The 19,169-nt window shown below is 34.8% G+C and overlaps 1 protein-coding gene across 5 annotated transcripts in view; it reads right to left on the bottom strand.

The window, feature by feature from the left end:
- The window catches only part of RAD18 (RAD18 E3 ubiquitin protein ligase), a 107,472-nt gene that overhangs the window by 43,306 nt on the left and 44,997 nt on the right, over window positions 1–19,169 (bottom strand). For all 5 annotated transcript variants that reach the window (XR_004425487.1, XM_033133254.1, XM_033133256.1 and 2 more), the window contains exons 9-11: window positions 18,267–18,327; window positions 8,442–8,576; window positions 3,752–3,926 (exon numbers count right to left, since the gene is read on the bottom strand). Coding sequence is in view for 4 of the 5 variants with exons in the window: in XM_033133254.1 (XP_032989145.1) it covers window positions 3,752–3,926; window positions 8,442–8,576; window positions 18,267–18,327 (371 nt within the window). In the remaining variant the exon portion in view is untranslated. The remainder of the gene's footprint in view (window positions 1–3,751; window positions 3,927–8,441; window positions 8,577–18,266; window positions 18,328–19,169) is intronic.

The raw sequence follows: 19,169 nt of genomic DNA, 5'->3' as shown, positions 1-19,169 counted from the left end.
CTCACAAAGTCATCGGCTATACCACCGAGAGCACCAAAGATATAGCATTTCTCAAAAGTGCTCAACTATTACCTCCAGAAATTTCATCTAAGCCACTGACACCCAGAAATTTCATCTAAGCCACTGACATCCATTCTGCAAACTGAACTCATAATTTTCTTTCCTCGATCACATCGCATGTGACTGGAAGATAAGCAGCTTCTGTTCAAAGACAGTCAGAAGTGTCTGACAAATTGATGTGTGACACCCTAACAAAAGTCCCTTGCAAGAAGAAAAGTCAGACATGACGCTATTACTCTGAAATTTTTCCATCTATTCCAAGGGATTTGGCCATCTCTCCTGCTTCAGTTGATCATGTAATAAATAGGCAATGCTGTGCCCAGAGTTCATTAACAAACTGTAATGCATCTTCAGATACTCATGGGTATCTTCCTATAAATCATTTGCTTTGTAAGAAAATTTGGAATTGCAGTCATTCATCCAATGGTGAATACTACCTTGATTTAGTAAACTGCTATGAAGTTCACAAAGGAAGTCGAAATTACTTCCTGCTTAATGACAAGAATAAGAGAAGACAGAGACCAGAGGACAGACTGAAAAAAAGGGGCCAACCAAGAGCAAACGCAAGGCATGATTATGATTGATGCAGCAATATCTTGGAGGAGGTGGATGAATTGGTTTTAAGAAACAATATGTCCTTATCTCATCATTGACAGGGAAGAAGAGTCTTTAGAAATGTCTTTCTCTTATAATTAACAGGAAAGAAGAGGTCAGAAATTATAAGAAACCATAAGATGGAAAGAAAGAACTGGATACAGGTTGGATTAGCTGGCCTCGGTGAACTGCGAGACAAAGAGTCCACTGCAAGTGAGAAAACAGAGACAGGCAACTGGTTTGGAATAGGTGCCATGGGAAATGTAACAGGGAGTAAATCAGAAGACTGTGCCTCAGTATGGCAAGCACCCAGCTGAGGCCAAATTAAATGAATTTTGAATGGAGCTTATCAGCCCAGGCTCACAACTTTCTTTAGCAAAGGAAGTAGGAAAAAAAAGATAAATTGTGGGATTTCCTCTACGATATAGCTTAAGAATTAAAATGAAGGAATTGAGGGCTGTACAAGCATTTTTGAAGTGTTCAGCCATAGAGTCAGTCACAAGTTTGGCAACGTTACTGAAGAAAACTTAATTGATTTGGTTTTTATAAAAGTAGACTAATAATCATATATTTATCAAAGACTCTCACATTTATTATCTCATTTCATCTTCCCAGATCTGATATATTTCATATGCTTTTTGTAGATATGAAAACAGACTTCAAAAGACTGCATCCCAAATCACCAAGCAGATCCTGACCCGAAGCCATTCAGCTGTAAGCCGACTACACCATAGCTGCTTCCCACTACATCTTTACTCCCCGACAGTATACTCTTAAATCATTTGCAAGTGGTCTGTCCTGGTATCAAACCAAATACTAGTTAAGGCTCACTTCATTCCCACTCTCCCTTTAGCCTAGTTTCTAGGTCTTATACAAGGAACAGACTATACCTTTTAAACTCAAAAATCTTAGACTGACAAAAGGACAGGAAAATGAAAAGGGGAGTATTAAAAAAGAACACAAATAAAATTAAAATTTTAAAGATTAGCATATTTAATATTTACAATGTGTCTAACCCGTATTCATACTTGAGATATGAGTAATAATAGACACTGCCTGCCCACTTTCTCAAGGCAAGCCAGGCAAATCCTTACATGTGTCTCTAAAGTTAAGCTTCCAAAGTGTACAAGCAAACTTAGTGATTTTTTTTCCTTGTTAGAATTGCAATTAGAAACCCACATACCATCAACTAATAAATGAATAAAATATATACCCATACAATGGAATATTATTCCACAATAAAAAGGAATAGAGTACTGAAACACGATACAACATCGATGAACCTTGAAAACATTATGCTAAGTGAAAGAAGCCAGTTACGAAAGACCACCTATTATATGACTCCATTTATGTGAAATGTCCAGAATAGGCAAATCTATAGAGACAGAAAGCAGACTAGTCGTTGCCAGGGGCTGGCTGAGCTGGGACAAAAGGAGGAGTGACTGTTAATAGGTATGACAAAAATGTTCTAAAATTGTGGTGACGGTTGTACAATTCTGTAAACATATTAAAAACCATTGAATTATACACTTAAATGACTGAATTGTATGGTATGTAAATTATAACTCAATAAAGCCGTTAAAAATTGGCAACAGGAGGTAGTTTTACTGGTCGTGGGTGTATGCGTGTGGGTGTGGGTGTGTGCATCTAGACATACACACATACATAACTAATTAAAATGTGAAATAAAATGTAAGAACTTAACATTTTTTGAATTTTAACGGTTTAATAATCCTCTCACAGTTCAGTGATGCCAATAAGTCTGAGGCCAAGACCTCCTAGAAACTCATCCTATTTCCCATACTCTTACCACCAGATAAATATACTGACTGCCATGTATTTCCCCTTTCACTTTCCTCCATTCCTACTCCAACTTCATAAAAATGTCCCGTTTCGCCCTGGTATTCTGAAACATTCAGGCATCCTGTGGCTGTGGTTAAAAACCAACTCTTACTCCCCTGGACTCTGGTGTTCCTCCATTTTTACCCTGCATTCCTATAAGACTTGTGTTTAAAAATAAATACTACCCACTGAACTTGCAAGAATGGTCTTATCTAGAATAACTGTGCAGTAGTACCACACTGGGAGAAAACTCAGGATACCATGTGTTTTCCCTTCCCCAACTTGAGATACAATGTTTTTGACCTTGGAAACATTAGGAGTGAGGTGATATTTTCCCTTCCTAATACTTGATTCTGAGTAAATTGAAACTGGAACGCTAGGAAAGCAGAGGGTCTCTGAGTATGATCCTTCTCTTTAATTTCATGATCCAAATTAGACATAACCTATCATTCTAGAGCACTGTTAACATTTTTTAAATATTGAACAAATTGATCAAAGATTATGTAAGGAGAGCTTTACCACAGCTTTAGGCATATAAGTAGAATACTGGGGAAAAATGTAGATATCCAACAGAAATTGAAGAGTTTGGTCAATTGTCGTACAGAAACATAAGAGAACACTACACACACACACACACACACACACGTTATAAAGACGAGGTAGAAACATGGGTAATATTTATGATACAAAGTGAAATGTCAACATAAAATGGTATATATATCATGACTATATATCAAAAAACTGTGTCCTCTAATAATACATCTTTTTAAAATACCTTTTAAAAAATCATTTGGAAAATGATTCACCTCCAAATCTCTCGTTTTTAAAGTTTTCCCATCGATTCTACTTGCTCAATTAAATTTTTCTTTTTTTGTTTAACTCACCTCTGCCCTGTCTTTTTGGTGATCACTATTTTCTAGTGCAGTTGTTTTTATCTCCTTTGCTCATTATCTTGACAAAAATTTCATTGACAAAAGAAGGCCTATCATGCCTCTCTTTTCCAACTCCAGGAAAAATATCTATTTAAAGGCTACAGAGTAGAAAACAAATCCACCCTATGATTGCTGCACATACTCTCCCACATCTTGCCTTGCTATCACTGTGCAAGTTACTGAGCAGCAACAGCAGACGTAATGGAAGAAAACTGAGGAACTGCACCATGCCCCAAAGTTATTTTCTAATTATTTGTGCCTATCTAGCTTAGTGTGCACAGGAACTAGAAATTTAAAATAATCAACTACTACGAGTTTCTCACCTATTGCATGAAGCTGATTCTGGTGAAGAAAGAGCTTCTTCTTGACTCTCAGTACAACTAGAAGAATCATCAGGTCTATCGGGCTCCAATTTTCCTGGAGAGCCCTGCTTTGATTGAGGGAAGTGGTTTGTTACTGAGGGCATTTCTGAGAATTTCATTTGATTATCTTCCTGTCCTAGAAAGAAAAAAAGAAATGAAAAAAATTTTTTTTTAAATCTACAACCTCTGTATGTTTATTATTTCCACAACATTTAATATTGCTACTTGTACTTAGTAAAATAGAAGTTTCTGTAACACTGATTGACAGTGAGAATCAGAATCAACACTGCAATGGTGTCATCTAATTATATTGTATTTCCAAATTAACTAATTTAAAAACAAAATTTCCTTTAAAACCAGGCGTGGGGAGAATCTTGTAATGCTAATGAGGCTTCTGTTTACAGTATTACTAAAGAACTCCTGTGTATTCACAGATCAGAGAACACTGATAAATATAAGAAGCATAACAAAAATGGATTAAAGTTTCAATTAATAAAAGAACCGCAATATTTGTCACTGATTACTACATGGTAGTGAATCTATCTGGACATTTTTCTAAACCTGTCACAAAGGATCAAATATTCACTATGAAAAAGGACAACTAATCAGACATAACCAATATTTCCGTTTGAGCTAATACATGTCACATTTCTATGCATCCCTTGTCATATTTTCAATTATGAGAGAGCTCTTATTGCAGATAAAGGCCCAAGAAAGCTGGATCCATGCAGGCACAAGGTTTCCAAGAATATGACAGGCAAGTATGTCCAAATATCTGCAAATATAAATGCAAAAAATAATATCTGTAAAAGATTCTTCAGCGCCCAGGACTCTCCTTCACAGTTAGTTTCAGGACTGGACTTGGATTGCAATCGTGCTGTCTTTTAGATTCAGAAACTGAGTACTACACTTAACATGCAAGCCACGAGTGCTAATCGTATAGTGTCCCTTTTCATGAGTTTCTCATAGAGAAGCAGAGCTTTCATTCATCCAGGGTGCTTACAGAGGCAAGTGACGTTAACAAAGGACACTAAAAAGAATTGTCACGGTTGTGTTATAAAGAGAAAATTTATGGAAAAAGAAGAAGACAAATTCTTCCAACAAAAGCTTTCAAAGTCCATATAGCCAGGATTTTTCCAGAAATAATTTTAAGTTTTTGTTATACTAGAGAGCAGCATACATCACAAGAGTACAATTTCTAAAAATAAGCTCCTGATATTATCTGGCTTTCGATAAACGTAATCATCAACAAAACTGTACCCTCTAGTGTTTATCTGGGAAAAGGATAAAAGAAGGATCTCGTGGGGTGGCCATTAGCTCAATTGGTCAGAGCGTGGTGCTAATAACACCAAGGTTGCTGGTTCAATCCCCACATGGGCCACTGTGAGCTGCACCCTCCTTAAAAAAAAAGAAAAAAAATAGAAGGCTCTAGTCTCACAGAGACACCCAGGATCATGTTAAGAAGAATCAATCACCCAGTAAACTCAGTAAGTCCAGGTAACTCTATCACTCACCCGGCCAGGAGTGTGCAGTCCTTGGCAAACCAGGAAACAGGAGCCTTTTCATATTAAAACTCTTATTTTTGCACCCGATTTACAATCTTCTCTTACTTTTTCCCCTCATATAAGCTTCTACCAGATAAATTCCCTCTTGGGGACAAATATCATTCAACAATTTATGGGCACTGAAAATCAGTTATCCTTCATATCTCTCCATAGATCTCAGAAGAGGATCTCATTCAAATAGAACCCCAAAATATGAGGCTCGAACATCAAACCTCCCCAAAGACATGCGATAAAATCAATGAAGGTTTTACTTGAGAGAATACGCATCTTGTTCACTCATATTGGCACTTCAATGAGCAAGTTTATTCTAAAGAGCAAAAATTACACATATATACCTTTGTATGATGCCGTACAAAGCCCAACTTTTCAGTCTGTGCGAGTCTGGCTTCCTCTCTCTCACACTACCCACCTTTCCCAGACATGCACATTTATGCACAGCAATCTACCAGCAGCACTCATCCAAAGAGAGCAATATTTATGTGCATATATACATAACACATAACCTCTGAGTACAAGCAATCAATCACTTTCAAGAGATTCAACCAATAAACAAAATGTTCTCCTAATCCGAAATATTAAGCCAGGTTTTCTCAGGAGCTAAACTACTTTATAGGAATATCCTTGAACAACTGCATGAACAAATTCAAGGTGATCACAAAGACCATGAGGTATATACTCAGGCAGCAACCTACTAAATGACACCAAGAGAATTTACGAAAAAACTAAGGAATACAATAGCACCTGAAAGAATAAAATACTTAGGAATAAATCTAACCAAGGAGGTAAGAGACTTGAATGCTGAAAAATACAAAACATTGATGAAAAAAATTAAAGAAGACACACATTAAATGAAAGACATCCTTTGTTCATGATTGGAAGACTTAATATTGTTAAGATATCAAAACTAACCAAAGCATTCTATAAATTCAATGCAATACCAATGGCATTTTTACAGAAAAATCCATCCTAAAATTCATATGGAATCTCAAGGGACGCAAATAGGCAAAATAATCTTGAAAAAGGAAGATTCAAGTTGAAGGACTTATACTTCCCAACTTCAAAATTTATTACGAAGCTACAATAATTAAAACTGGCATAATGACAGACATATAGGCTAACAGAATAGAACAGAGAGTACAGAAATAAACCCTCCCATATGTGAGCAATTGATTTTCAACAAGAATGCCAGAGCATTCAATGGGAAAAGGACACTTTTTTTAACAAATGGTGCTCAGAAAACTGGATTATGTACCTCCAAAAGAATGAAGTTGGACCCTTTCCTTATACCATATACAAAAATTAACTCAAAATGAATAAAAGACTTAGATATAAGAGCTAAAACTACAAAACTCTTAGGAAAAAAACATAAAGAAAAATCTTCATGACATTGATTTGGCAACAGCTTCATTGATATAACACTAAAAGCAAAGGCAACAAAAGGAAAAAATTGATAAATTGGATTTCATCAAATTTAAGCACCAATGTGCATTAAAAGATACTATCAAGAAAGCAAAAAAACTACCAGAAAATGCCTACAAACATTTGCAAATCATATATATAATAAGGGATTAATATCCAGAATATATAAAGAACTCCTAAAACTCAAGAATAACAAAAAAAACAATTTTAAAAAATGGATAAAGGATTTTAACATTTCTCCAAAGAAGACAAACAAAAGGCCAGTAACCATATGAAAAGATGCTCAACATCACTAGGCATTAGGAAAATGCAAATCAAAACCAAAATGAGATACTACTTCACACCTACTACAATGGCTATAGTAAAAACAACAAGTGTTGGTAAAAATATAGAAAATTTGGAATTTTCAAGCATTGCTGGTGGCAATGTAAAATGGTACAGCCACTGCGGAAAATAGTTTGGTGGTTTTTCTATATGTAAATACAGACTTACCAAATGAAGCAGAAATTCCACTCCTAGGTATATATCCAAAAAGAAACAGAAAGTAGAGACTTGAACAGATATTTGAAAACCAATGTTTATAGCAGCACTATTCACAATAGCCAAAAGGTAAAAATAACCCATTACAGATGAATGGATAAACAAAATATGGTCTATGCATACAAAAGAATATTATTGAGCCATAAAAAGCAATGAAATTTTGATATATGCTACAACTTGAAGACCTTGAAAATATCATGTGCAATGAAATAAGCTATTAGGTTGGTTATTAGGCAGTTTTTGCAATTATTTTTAACCTTTTAAACCACAATTACTTTTGCACCAACTTAGTAACACAGAAGGACAACTATTATACGATTCCACCTATATGAAGTATGTAGAATAAGCAAATTCATAGACACAGAAAGTAGAATAGAGATTATGAGGAGCGAGGGGGACCAGGAAAGAGTTATTACTTAATGAGGACAGAGTTTTCGCTGGAGATGATGAAACAGTTTTGGGTGTAGATGGTGGTGATGGTTACACAACTCTGGGACTCTATCTAACACCACTGAACTGTACATTCATGAAAAGTTAATAAATCTTGTGTTATATATATTTTACCACGATAAAGAAAAAAATAATAAGGAATTTTCTTGTGCACTTTCCTCCATTATGATTCTGTTTTGTTTCCTGTTCCAAAGCCCTAGCAATAGAACTGTAATATTAATCTCAAATTTTAAAATGGGTCAAAATTAAGGAATGTGCCATGTGTTGGCATACCAAATATGTTAGTTTTAGATTTTTAGCAGAACATTTCGTCCAAAATAAATACCAGTGACCTATAACAAAAATAATTTACTCTCTTTGTAGGATGGCTAAGAATCTGCAGCAATAAATCCTACACCTAAAAAACATCCTCCAAGCTTACACAACAAAGAAACTTCTGATTTATCATTAACTGAAAGGAAGACAGAGTTTAGAAACTGTGTCTTCAGGACATTCTCCCAATCATTTTTCCCAGAGTTATAAACCTAGTTTACATTCGACAACTGCTCTATCTCTAAAACTACTTTTTACCATTTCAAATATCTAATAAGTCCCAAGTAAATTTCTTTGGTTTAATCTTCTTTTTATACTAAAATAGTGAAATTCAACATTATTGGTTTTTAATTAAAGTCTCTTACCCATGCATACAGATAATAGTTTTTCTGTAGATTCATCTTCTTTTTTTATTTTTTTTTTTGACATTTCAACAGCTTTATTGTATCCTTTTTTGGCCTGATCCACCAGAAGCTGAAATTCATTCTGATGCTTTTTACCTGAAATTCAAGAGATCATCTCAGTAAAGCAAGGACTATAAAAGTTATAAGTCTATGACAGACAAATTTAATATCAAAAGTGTACATGCTTGCTCATGAATAGCACCTTGGGAATCACTTGCAATAAATTTAAAAACTGACAAGCACAGGGGCTAGGAGATTGTGGAAGCCTTTTCTTTTTATCTTCTCCCTTCCTCAGAAACGAACATGGAAACGTGACATTCCTAGTTTGCTACTGTAGGTTTCTCCCCAAACCCCATACTCTAGAAAGGCTTTTGATAGAGCATGAAAGATTCTGCTTTGTTAAATATATCCAAGAGACACCATTCTAACTTCCAAGACATAAAAGAATACTAAGATGAAGAATAGTAATTAAATACATAAAAGCAGAAGCCTCTAGGCAAGTTGCACTATAAAAACAAAGGATATCCACTTCAATTCTCCCTTTTGCTTCACATTTCTTGTCTGTTTCCCCTCAGAATCCCTTTAACAATCTAAGACCGTACCTCTACCACCAATCCACCTCATCTTAGGATGTTAAAATCACACCAATCTGAATTTACTACAACTTTCCAGGCTCTGAAAATAATTTAAGCCTGACCTCTATGTCACCATTAGCAATGTACGTTAATTTAGTCAACAAAGAGTAGCCAGTCATTAGAGCATGACTTGAGAACATCTATTTGAGATTCTGAACCATGGGCAAACAGCTGAGGTTGCATTCTCTTATCTAGCAACCTTAAACACTGAAGCCCTGGTTCAAAATGATGTCACAGATTCTGTCAAAATATATTTTAGAAAGAATCATACTGCAAATGCTTAAAACAAAGTTTTGAGACTGTTTTCATATAGTAACCCCCATTTTACTTACAGCACAATACTAAGAATAACTAGGTATAGGGACAAATTTGTACTTCAAGTGAAAACTATGCACTTTGTAGGGCAATCCTTTCAGGATTCCAGTCATTTACTGCCTTTGGGCTGTGTTACACCTCTGCAAATTGTAGATACCTGATTACAGTGGAAAATAACTCTTGTTGAGACATGCAAAATCCTGGCTGGTGACGTTTCAACTGACTTCCCTCCCCCACTGTGGAAGAAGCCAGTTTTGTCTCCATTTGCACATTCATTTCAATATTCCTGATCAATAAATGTGACTGTTCTTTGGACATCAGGGAGACACTGCTCCTAATTTCAATATATTTATGTGTATGGTATGTGTATGAAAACTCCCAGTGAAACAAATGAGTTGAGTTGTAAAATGTCTGGTAAATTTTAAACACGAGACTGGTTAAAATTTCAGCAAAAGAAATATAAACTGACCATAAAGATTACTGGAAAAAGCTCTTTAGAAACAGGTGAGAGCCTATCTCATACGCAAGCTAGGTGATTTCTTTCAAGTCCTATTTAACTCCATGCATTTGAGCATAATTACTTTGTACTTCTTCAGCTTCCCAGAATCAGTGAGCTAAAACCATTGTATTAGCTTGTTAGGCAAGGGTAACAAAGCGCTATGGGGTCTCTGTAATTTAGTTAGACCTGGTCTAGGCAGTTTCCTAGTATGAGGCCATGCCATTGTGTGACCACAGATTGTGGATTTAAGAATTACACATGTGACTCATCACTGCACTGTACACCTGAAGCTGAAGCTGAACAATAATGAATGTCAACTACAATTTATAAGTATATATACATATATTATATATATATATATATAATATATGTATATTTATATTTACAAGAAGCGGAGTACATCATTAGGAATAGAGACAGTGGAAATGTAATGGCTGTGTGCGACGTCAGAGGGGTAATGGAGGGGGGTAAATGATAAATGTCTATTACATTGTTTTGTGCACCTGAAACTAATAAAAAAAATGTTAAAAAAAAAGTTAAAAAACAAAGAATTACACAAGAAACCTGCTAAAGTAATCTCATTAAGAGTTAAGGAAGCTTAGTGACTTTATCTTCTGAAGTAATAAAATCCCAGGTTTAAGAGATTTTCTTTTTCAAACCTAATTACTCCCACACCAAGGCTGGAAACCAAACAGTAAAGGGCAGCCACTGCTCTGGCTTTGGCCCAAAAAGTGCAATAATTTCTGCTCAAAAAATGAACAATTTCTTATTCAGATATATAAATGTCAAATCACTAGGTTGTACACCTGAAATTAATTACCATGTTTCCCCGAAAATAAGACCTAGCCGGACCATCAGCTCTAATGTGTCTTTTGGAGCAAAAATTAATATAAGACCCGGTCTTATTTTACTATAAGACCTAATATAATATATAATAAATATAATTAATATAATATAACATAACAATATAATATAATACCGGACTAGCATCAATTTTTGCTCCAAAAGATGCATTAGAGTTGATGGTCTGGCTAGGTCTTATTTTCGGGGAAATACGGTAATATTATGTGTCGACTGTACTTTAATAAAAAAAGAGGAAAAAGAACAATGCCAAGAGATTATGACTAATAAACCTGTTCTCACTCATCTCTTCACCTCATTTTAGGAGTCTGCCTGGCAAGGAGTACTTTAGAGTTTAAAATCTCAGTTCTGCTGGTTAGATGCCTTGAATTTACCTCTTAATAGTTTTAAGTGACTCAGGTAGTTGCGGGAGTTACTAAATAAGCCCACATTCAACCAGCTCATATTTTTTAAGATTTGTAATTTTATTTCTTCCTTTCAAATCTGTATGTTATTTCTCTTTCTTGCCTTATCACACTGGCTAGGACCTACAATACAATGAATAAAAGTGGTAGGAATAAACATCTCTACCATTTTCCAAATCAGAAGAAAAACATTCAATATTTCACCTTTAAAAATGTTAGTCGTAGGTTTTTCATAGATATACTTTATCAGATTGAAGAAATTCTAGTTTAGTGAGTTTTTATTAGTGGGTATTCCATTTTGTCAAATGCTTATTCTGCATCTACTTAAGAAAATCGGTGTTAGTCTGTTAACACAGTGAATTATATTGATTATTTTTCTAACATTAAACTAATCTCGTATTCTTAAGATAAATCCCACTTGGTTATGATGTATTACTCTTTCTATGTATGGCTGGATTCAATTTACCAAAATTTTGTTAGGGATTTTTATATCTATGTGCATGAGGAATATTGGTCAGAAGTTTTATGACACTGTCTTTGTCTGGTTTTTAGTTTCATAGAAACTTTGGCCTCATAAAATGAGGTAGAAAGTATTCCTTTTCAATCCTATAGAATTTATGTAGAATTGGTATTTTTCCTTCCTTATGTGTTTCATAGAATTCACCAGTGAGGCCATTTGTACCTGGAGTTTTCCTCCTGAGAATGAAAATTCAATTTATTTAATAGATATACAGCTATTCAGCTTATCTATTTCTTCTTGAGTAAGGTTTAGTAATTTGTATCTTTCAAGGAATTTGTGTCTTTTTAGTAATTTATGTCTTTTAGTAATTTATGTCTTTCATTTCATGTGTGTTCTCAAATTTATTGGCATCAAGTTATTCATAATATTCCCTTATTATTCTTTTAATATCAGTAGGATACTTAATACTGTGAGTTCCCCTCTTTTATTCCTGATATTGGTAATTTGTATTTTCTCTCTTTTTGCCCTGATCAGGCTTGTTTAAGGTTTATCAATTTTATTGTTCTTTACAAAGAGCCAGCTTTTGGTTTCATAGATTTTCTCAATTATTTTTCTGTCTTCAATTTCATTGATTTCTGCTCTTTAATATTACCTTCCTTCTGCTTATTTTGAGTGCAATTTACTCTTTTTTTTCTAGTTTCTTAAGAATGAACGCATAGATGACTAATTTAAAACCTCTTCTCTTTTCTAACATAAGTATTTAATGTTACACATTCCCTTTAAGCACTGCTTGAGCTGCATCCCACACTGATATGATGTATGTTCATTTATATATTATACATATACCCTAATGTGTTTTTACCACATCCAGTGTATTTTTCAATTCAGGTATGTTTGTCATAAAAAGAATTTCATTTGAGTCTTTTTTATACCATTCATTTCTCACCTCAGCAGGACCCCACTTTATTCTTCCTTCTTGATATATAGAGCATATTTGTAAATGCTGTTTGAACATTTTTGTCTGTTTCATCATCTCTGTCACTCCAGGATCTGATTCTATTAATTGATTTTTCTCCTTTCTACGGATCTTATTTTTCTGCTTCTTTGATTTCCTGGTAATTTCAAAAGGATACTAAATACTGTTAATTTTGTATTCTTGTTTGCTAGATTTTGTTCTATCCTTAAACAGCATTGCAGCTATCAGGCTATTTGGAATCAACTAAATTATTTCAAGACTTGCTTTCAAATTTTATTAAGGCAGATTATCAAGAGAATAAGAAGACAAGCCACAGACCAGGAGAAAATATTTGCAAAAGATATACCTGATGAAGGACTGTTAACCAAAATATACAAAAAACTTTTAAAAGTCAATTAAAAAATGAACAAGCCAATTAAAAATAGGGCAAAAGATCTCAACAGACACTTCACCAAAGAAGATATACACATGGCAAATAAGCATATGAAAAGATGCTCAACTTCGTATGTCATTAGATAATTCTGCACATTAAAACAAGATACCATTATATTCCGATTAGAATGGCAAAAATCCAAAACACTGACACCACCAAATGCTGGTGAGGATGTGGAGCAATAGGAATGCTTGCTCACTGCTGGTGGGAATGCAAAATGGTACAGATACTTTGGAAGATAATTTCTTACAAAACTAAAGATACCTTATGATTCAGCAATCACACTTCTTAGCATTTACCCAAATAAGTTGAAAACTTGTATCCACACAAAAATCTGCACATCAGTGTTTATAGCAGCTTTTTTCATAATGTCCAAAAGAAACAACCCAGGTGTCCTTCAGTAAGTAAACTGATAAACGAACTGTGTTACATCCAGAAAATGGATTATCATTCCAGGCTAAAAAGAAATGAGCTATCAAACCATGAAAAGACACAGAGGAACTTTAAATGGATATTACTAAGTGCAAGAAGACAATCTGAAAAGACTATATACACCGTGGAATAGACAAAATTATAAAAAATAGAAAGATAAGTGGTTATCACGGGTTAGGGAGGACAGAGGGATGAATAGGGGAGCACAGCAGATTTTTAGAGCAGTAAAACTATTCTGTATGATACTATAATGGTAGATACATGTCATTATGTATTTGTACAAACACATACAATATGTAACACCAAGAGTGAACCCTAATGTAAACTATGGACTTTGTGACAATGATGTGTCAATGTAGGTTCAATTATAACAAATGTACCACCCTAGTGGGGGATGTTGACAGTGGGAGAGACTGTGCACGTGTGGGATCAGGGGAGATACAGGAACTCTCAGTATTTTCCACTCAATTTTGCTATGAACCTAAAAGAGCTCTAAAAAATAGTTTCAAAAAATCTTTTTATTAGGGAAAATTAGAACAGCCATTAGTCTAAAGAAGGGTCAGCAAATAACAGCCCAAGGGCCAAATTTAACCTATGAGCTATATTTATATGGCTCTCTAGCTAATGGTTTTTATATTTTTATAAAGAATTATAAACAAACAAACAACAACATGTGACAGAGATCATATGTTGCCAGCAAGGCCTAAATATTTATTATCTGGCCCTAAGGTCATTTAGCCCAACTACTAAAGCAATAACACCTTTCTGAGGATTCTGCCTGATACCTTATATACATCACAAGGTTTTTTCTACTAGGGTTGGTGTGGGATTTAAACCCTAGTAGAAACAATATATATATCAAAAGGTTTTTTCTACTAGGGTCGGTGTGGGATTTGTTTATTGCTGTTCCTTGCCCTGTGTCAGCTCCAGAAGTTGTTCCCGAGCTAATCCTTTCAAGTAGTCTTTCCTTGGCCTGAGGCACTTTCCTCTCATTCCTGTGTAGATTGCTACTGTGTTTCCCCGAAAATAAGGCCTAGCTGGACAATCAGCTGTAAGCATCTTTTGGAGCAAAAATTAATAAAGATCTTATTTTCAGGGAAACAGGGGAGGCAGGCAAAGGCTTTTAACAGGATCTTTCTACCGATCTTTACAGAGCTCTCTTTCTCTGCGGTTCCCTCCTCTTTGATAAGCTGTTCCACAAATTCTAGACACCCGGGCCTCCTACAACTTTGATTTGCTTTACCTACTCAGTGATACGACCAGATTATTTTGGGGTCCCCCATCCAGTACCTGAAAACTGCCTACAGGCAATAAGCTGATAGAACTGCAAAGTTCACCATCTTGTTTACTGCCTTTTAGGAATCAGTCCTGTGCTATTTTTTCCCAATATCTAAAAAACCATTGTTTTCATTCAGTTTTCTAGTTTATGAATGAAGGAAAAGTAAATACAGTCTCTGTTATGCCATCTAAGCTAGGTGTAGAAATCTCCACTTATTTTGAATATTTTCTTTTGGAAAACAGTTATTTTCTGTCATGAATAAGATTATTTGTTAACATGTAATGGATTTATTATTTTTAAGTTAATAATTCTTTTTGAAATTTCTTGGTTTTAATTTTCCTTTGAACCATGAGTTATTTGGAAGTGTAATGTTTCATTTCCAAATACTTGGCAATTTTCCAGAGGGCTTTGTACTGATCTCTAATTTAATTCTATTGTGGTCAGAGAATATACTTTGTGTGCTGAATAAATGCACAGGACGAAAAAATAGAATGGCAAGGTAATTAACGTCAATAATGCTGGAAGGTAGAAGAGAGTGAGAAAAAAACCTTCAAAATTTGGAGGGAAAAATCTTTACAAAGTAAAATTGTACACTTAGTCAAATAATCAATCAATAGCAAAGGTGTTATTTCCAGTTACGTATGGTCTCAAATTTTCTTCCATATACCCTTTTCCTCAGGGAGTCTCCTGAAAAATATATTCCACCAAAACCAGGAAAGAGGTAGATTTGGATGATGAAATAAGTGAACTGACACGGGAAGGAGGAGAGCACGATACCCAGAAGGTTGGTGAAAGGAAATTACAAGAGAGCAGCCACGGAGGAGGTCTGAAGAGCAACCAGAGTAGAATGGAATAGGACAACCGTAAGAAAGGCTGGGGGCTGCTTCAGGCAAGATGTTCCTGAGAAAATAATTGGCTGATAAATAATCAATGTGTTTAAATGTATTAGAAAGTGATTTACATTTCTGGTGGGAAGTTTAGAGATAAATTAATACTAGATAAATAGAAAACTGAGCAAATAAAATTATTAAATATACGAAAAACAGAATGCTTTCCTGACAGGCATTATAACAGTAGGGAAGAAAAAAATAATTTTCCCTCCAACCTTCTTAGTTCTTTTCTGGCACCCCTATAACAAAAGACAGAGTAACAAGAGAAAAACAAACAGAAGTTTATTAACATGTACACCTTATATATACATGGAAGATACCCAGAGAAAAATGAGTAACTCTTAAAGGTGGCTTAGGACACTGGCTTACATACCACTTTCAGGGAAAGGAAAGGAAAGGAAAGGGAAAGGGAAGGGAAAGGGAAGGGAAAGGGAAGGGAAAGGGAAGGGAAGGGAAGGGAAGGGAAGGGAAGGGAAGGGAAGGGAAGGGAAGGGAAGGAAAGGTGTGTGAAAGGAAAGGAAAGGAAAGGAAAGGAAAGGTGTGTGAAAGGAAAGGAAAGGAAAGGTGTGTGAAAGGAAAGGAAAGGTGTGTGAAAGGTTAGTGAGGCAGGTGACTTGGAAAGACAAGATAAACTAGAGTAAGGTGTGTTACACAGATTTTAGTCAGTGCCTCCTCCACTGATATGAAGACTAACATCTCTAGGGATAGACAGGGAAGGAAGGACAGACAGACACCTTTGTAAATTTATGTCCTGCTTTTAGGCAAATAGGAGGAAGGCAAAGAGTTTTTTAAAAAATATCTGCTTCTTCTCAATTGCCTTCAGCTGAGAGTAAGTAATACTTATGCCACAGTGGCATATTTTGGGAGTAGCATATTCTGCTACCGTTCAAAACCATAATAACTTATGTTGCCTGGTTCAAACTATAAACAATGTATCTAACCTAATATTAAACTCACAAAAAATTATGACAATAATCAGAGTATGGGAGGGAGGCAAAGATAGGAATCAGGATGTGTAAAAGAACTAAATCTTCATTTTTCATATTAGGACATCAATCAATAGTTAACATGAAAAACGGAAACACTTCATGAAATAACAGGAAGAATAATCTTTTCATAAAAATGAAAGAAATCACTAAAACAAAAGCCAAAAGGCCTGATAGTTGTTACCTCCAGGGAATACGAATGGAAACAGGTTGGCGGTGGAGGCAGGAGATTTTTGTTTTTTATAATAAGCCTTGTAGAATTATGTGATTTTTTTTAAAATGGCATGCATGTAAAACATTAATAAAAATACTTAAAAGAAGAGATATCAATACTATATTTGGAGCCCAACAGTAAATCAAAATGTATAACTAAACTATAATGCAGACGAAGCACTTGAGCTTCAGGAAGTGCCTGAAAGGCTTTTTTTTTCTTTAAGGATAAACTGAAGTTTATTTTAGGACTACTTAATTTAACATGACCTATTTAGTAAAGTTAAGCTTTTTTAGGATATTTACATGGTGGGCAACAGATATTTGTGTATTTTCTTGCCTGTATCTAATCCACTTTTTCCTTAGTGCAGCATAATTGTGAGATACCATCTTTTTGGTGATTTAAATTACTTTTTCTCCAAGCAGATTTTCTGGTTTCCTTTTATTCCAGGCCTCAGCTTTGCCAATTCAGTGATCATTTGATGTTCCCTATCTCCTGTCTCACAAAAATCGCTTTGACTTCCCAAAAGTAGATCAAAAACCACACCACATTTATCTTTCTAGGAACAGAGTTGTGACTTTTGTCGTTCAGCCTACGGTCCGTGAATCTTCTCGGCTCCTTTTCCTAATCTAGTAAGGCACAGGCCATCACACCTACATTTAGTGCCTGTGTACTTCATCCTCCCTCCTCAAACAGACCATTGCTGAATCTGCACCTTCAAAGCTTAGGAACTGAAAAAACAAAATTCTCTTAGCACCACTAAAACACATTATGTATGGGCTACTCGTTCAACAAACATTTATTAACTATCTACTGTTTCCCAGGCATTTACATTTAAACTAAAATAAACCAAAAAACAAATTAAGTAAACAACGAATAACAGCTATCTACCAGACAAAACAGTCGAAGTGCTGGTCCTAGGAAAGAGATAAAGAAAGGCCACTTAAGGAAAAGAAAGTGATAAAGGTGAAAAGATGGTAATGACTAACAAAATGAAAACTATTTTTGGCACAAATTTGCAAGCTATGAAAAAGTGCTGAAATTCTTTACGGAAGAACTGCCATTGCATTGAGTGGCCTGAGGACAGGATGGGAAGTCAGCAATGTTTCCATTTTAATCCCATTATCTTCTCACAGAGATGCTTTGAAAGCAACTAATTAATATTTACAAAGTGCTTAGTGATAAGCTCAAAGTAGAATGTCAGTCACAAATCCAAAAGTAGGCACACAGACTTATAAAAAAAGGTCAATGTCTAAGTAAACACCTAAAATTCAGTCTCTTAAATAACATTAACACAAGTTTGTATTAAACATTAATGTAAAAAATTTATTTTAAAAATTTACTTAACGTGCAAAAAATTGTAACCCAAATTCTTTGCAAATAAAGACAACATCGCACTACTTACGATAATTACTATGAATTTCATCTATTTCCTTTTCTGTTTGGTCCTTCGTAAAAACCATTACCTAAAAATTCCAAAAATTCTTAATTAGAAACTCAGTAACAAAAATAGAAATCGGTACTATAAACTTTAAAATCTCACATGTGGATGGTTAAAATAGAGGAAAATAATTTCTCATATGTGTTTTATATAGACCTAGGAAAAATAACTCCTGTGTACTTCCCTTGAATATCATAATTAGTATACGTTATACTCACTACTTATTTCTCATCAGGAGAAAATGCCAACACTGATTCCATTGGAATATATGCAGTATTAATACAACAATCAATTAAATTTCCTATTTTCAACATTTAATTTTTCACATGCATGAATACAACAGGTGAACACTTTAAACTCCAAAACTGTGGACATTTAGAAGATCATCAATAAGGCAGATCTTCTTGTTTGCCTTCTTTTTTCCAACCTAACGTCCCCAAGTCTGTAAGAAATGTAATATACAGAGAAAATGCAATAATACAAGACCTACGTGTAATTTCTAGTTCCACTTTTTAAAATCAGATTTAAAAGATCAGAAATCTACTTATATGATTCATTAGTCTGCATCTTACAGTTACCACACAAGTAATAAAGTCAATGAACACTTCATTTTTTTCTACTGATTATAAACTTATTTCCTTCCTCAAGTCATTGCTTTCCTTACGAACCCATTACTAATCAAATAGAAAGAAAGAAGAAAAAAAAAGTCTACTTGGGAGAGCCCAAAACACTTCCTCCTGTGCCTTAGGACACAATGACTATTTTCTTCTTAGGTACCCTTTCCTCAAGTTTTGGACCATCAAGCTAGAGGAAGGTAATAGTGAGGAATTTTAGGTCTCTGACTCCCTCAACAAGCACAACAGATAC

The sequence above is a fragment of the Rhinolophus ferrumequinum genome, chromosome 17 (assembly GCF_004115265.2).
Source record: "Rhinolophus ferrumequinum isolate MPI-CBG mRhiFer1 chromosome 17, mRhiFer1_v1.p, whole genome shotgun sequence".
NCBI lineage: Eukaryota > Metazoa > Chordata > Mammalia > Chiroptera > Rhinolophidae > Rhinolophus > Rhinolophus ferrumequinum.
This window is presented reverse-complemented; position numbering and strand designations above follow the sequence as displayed.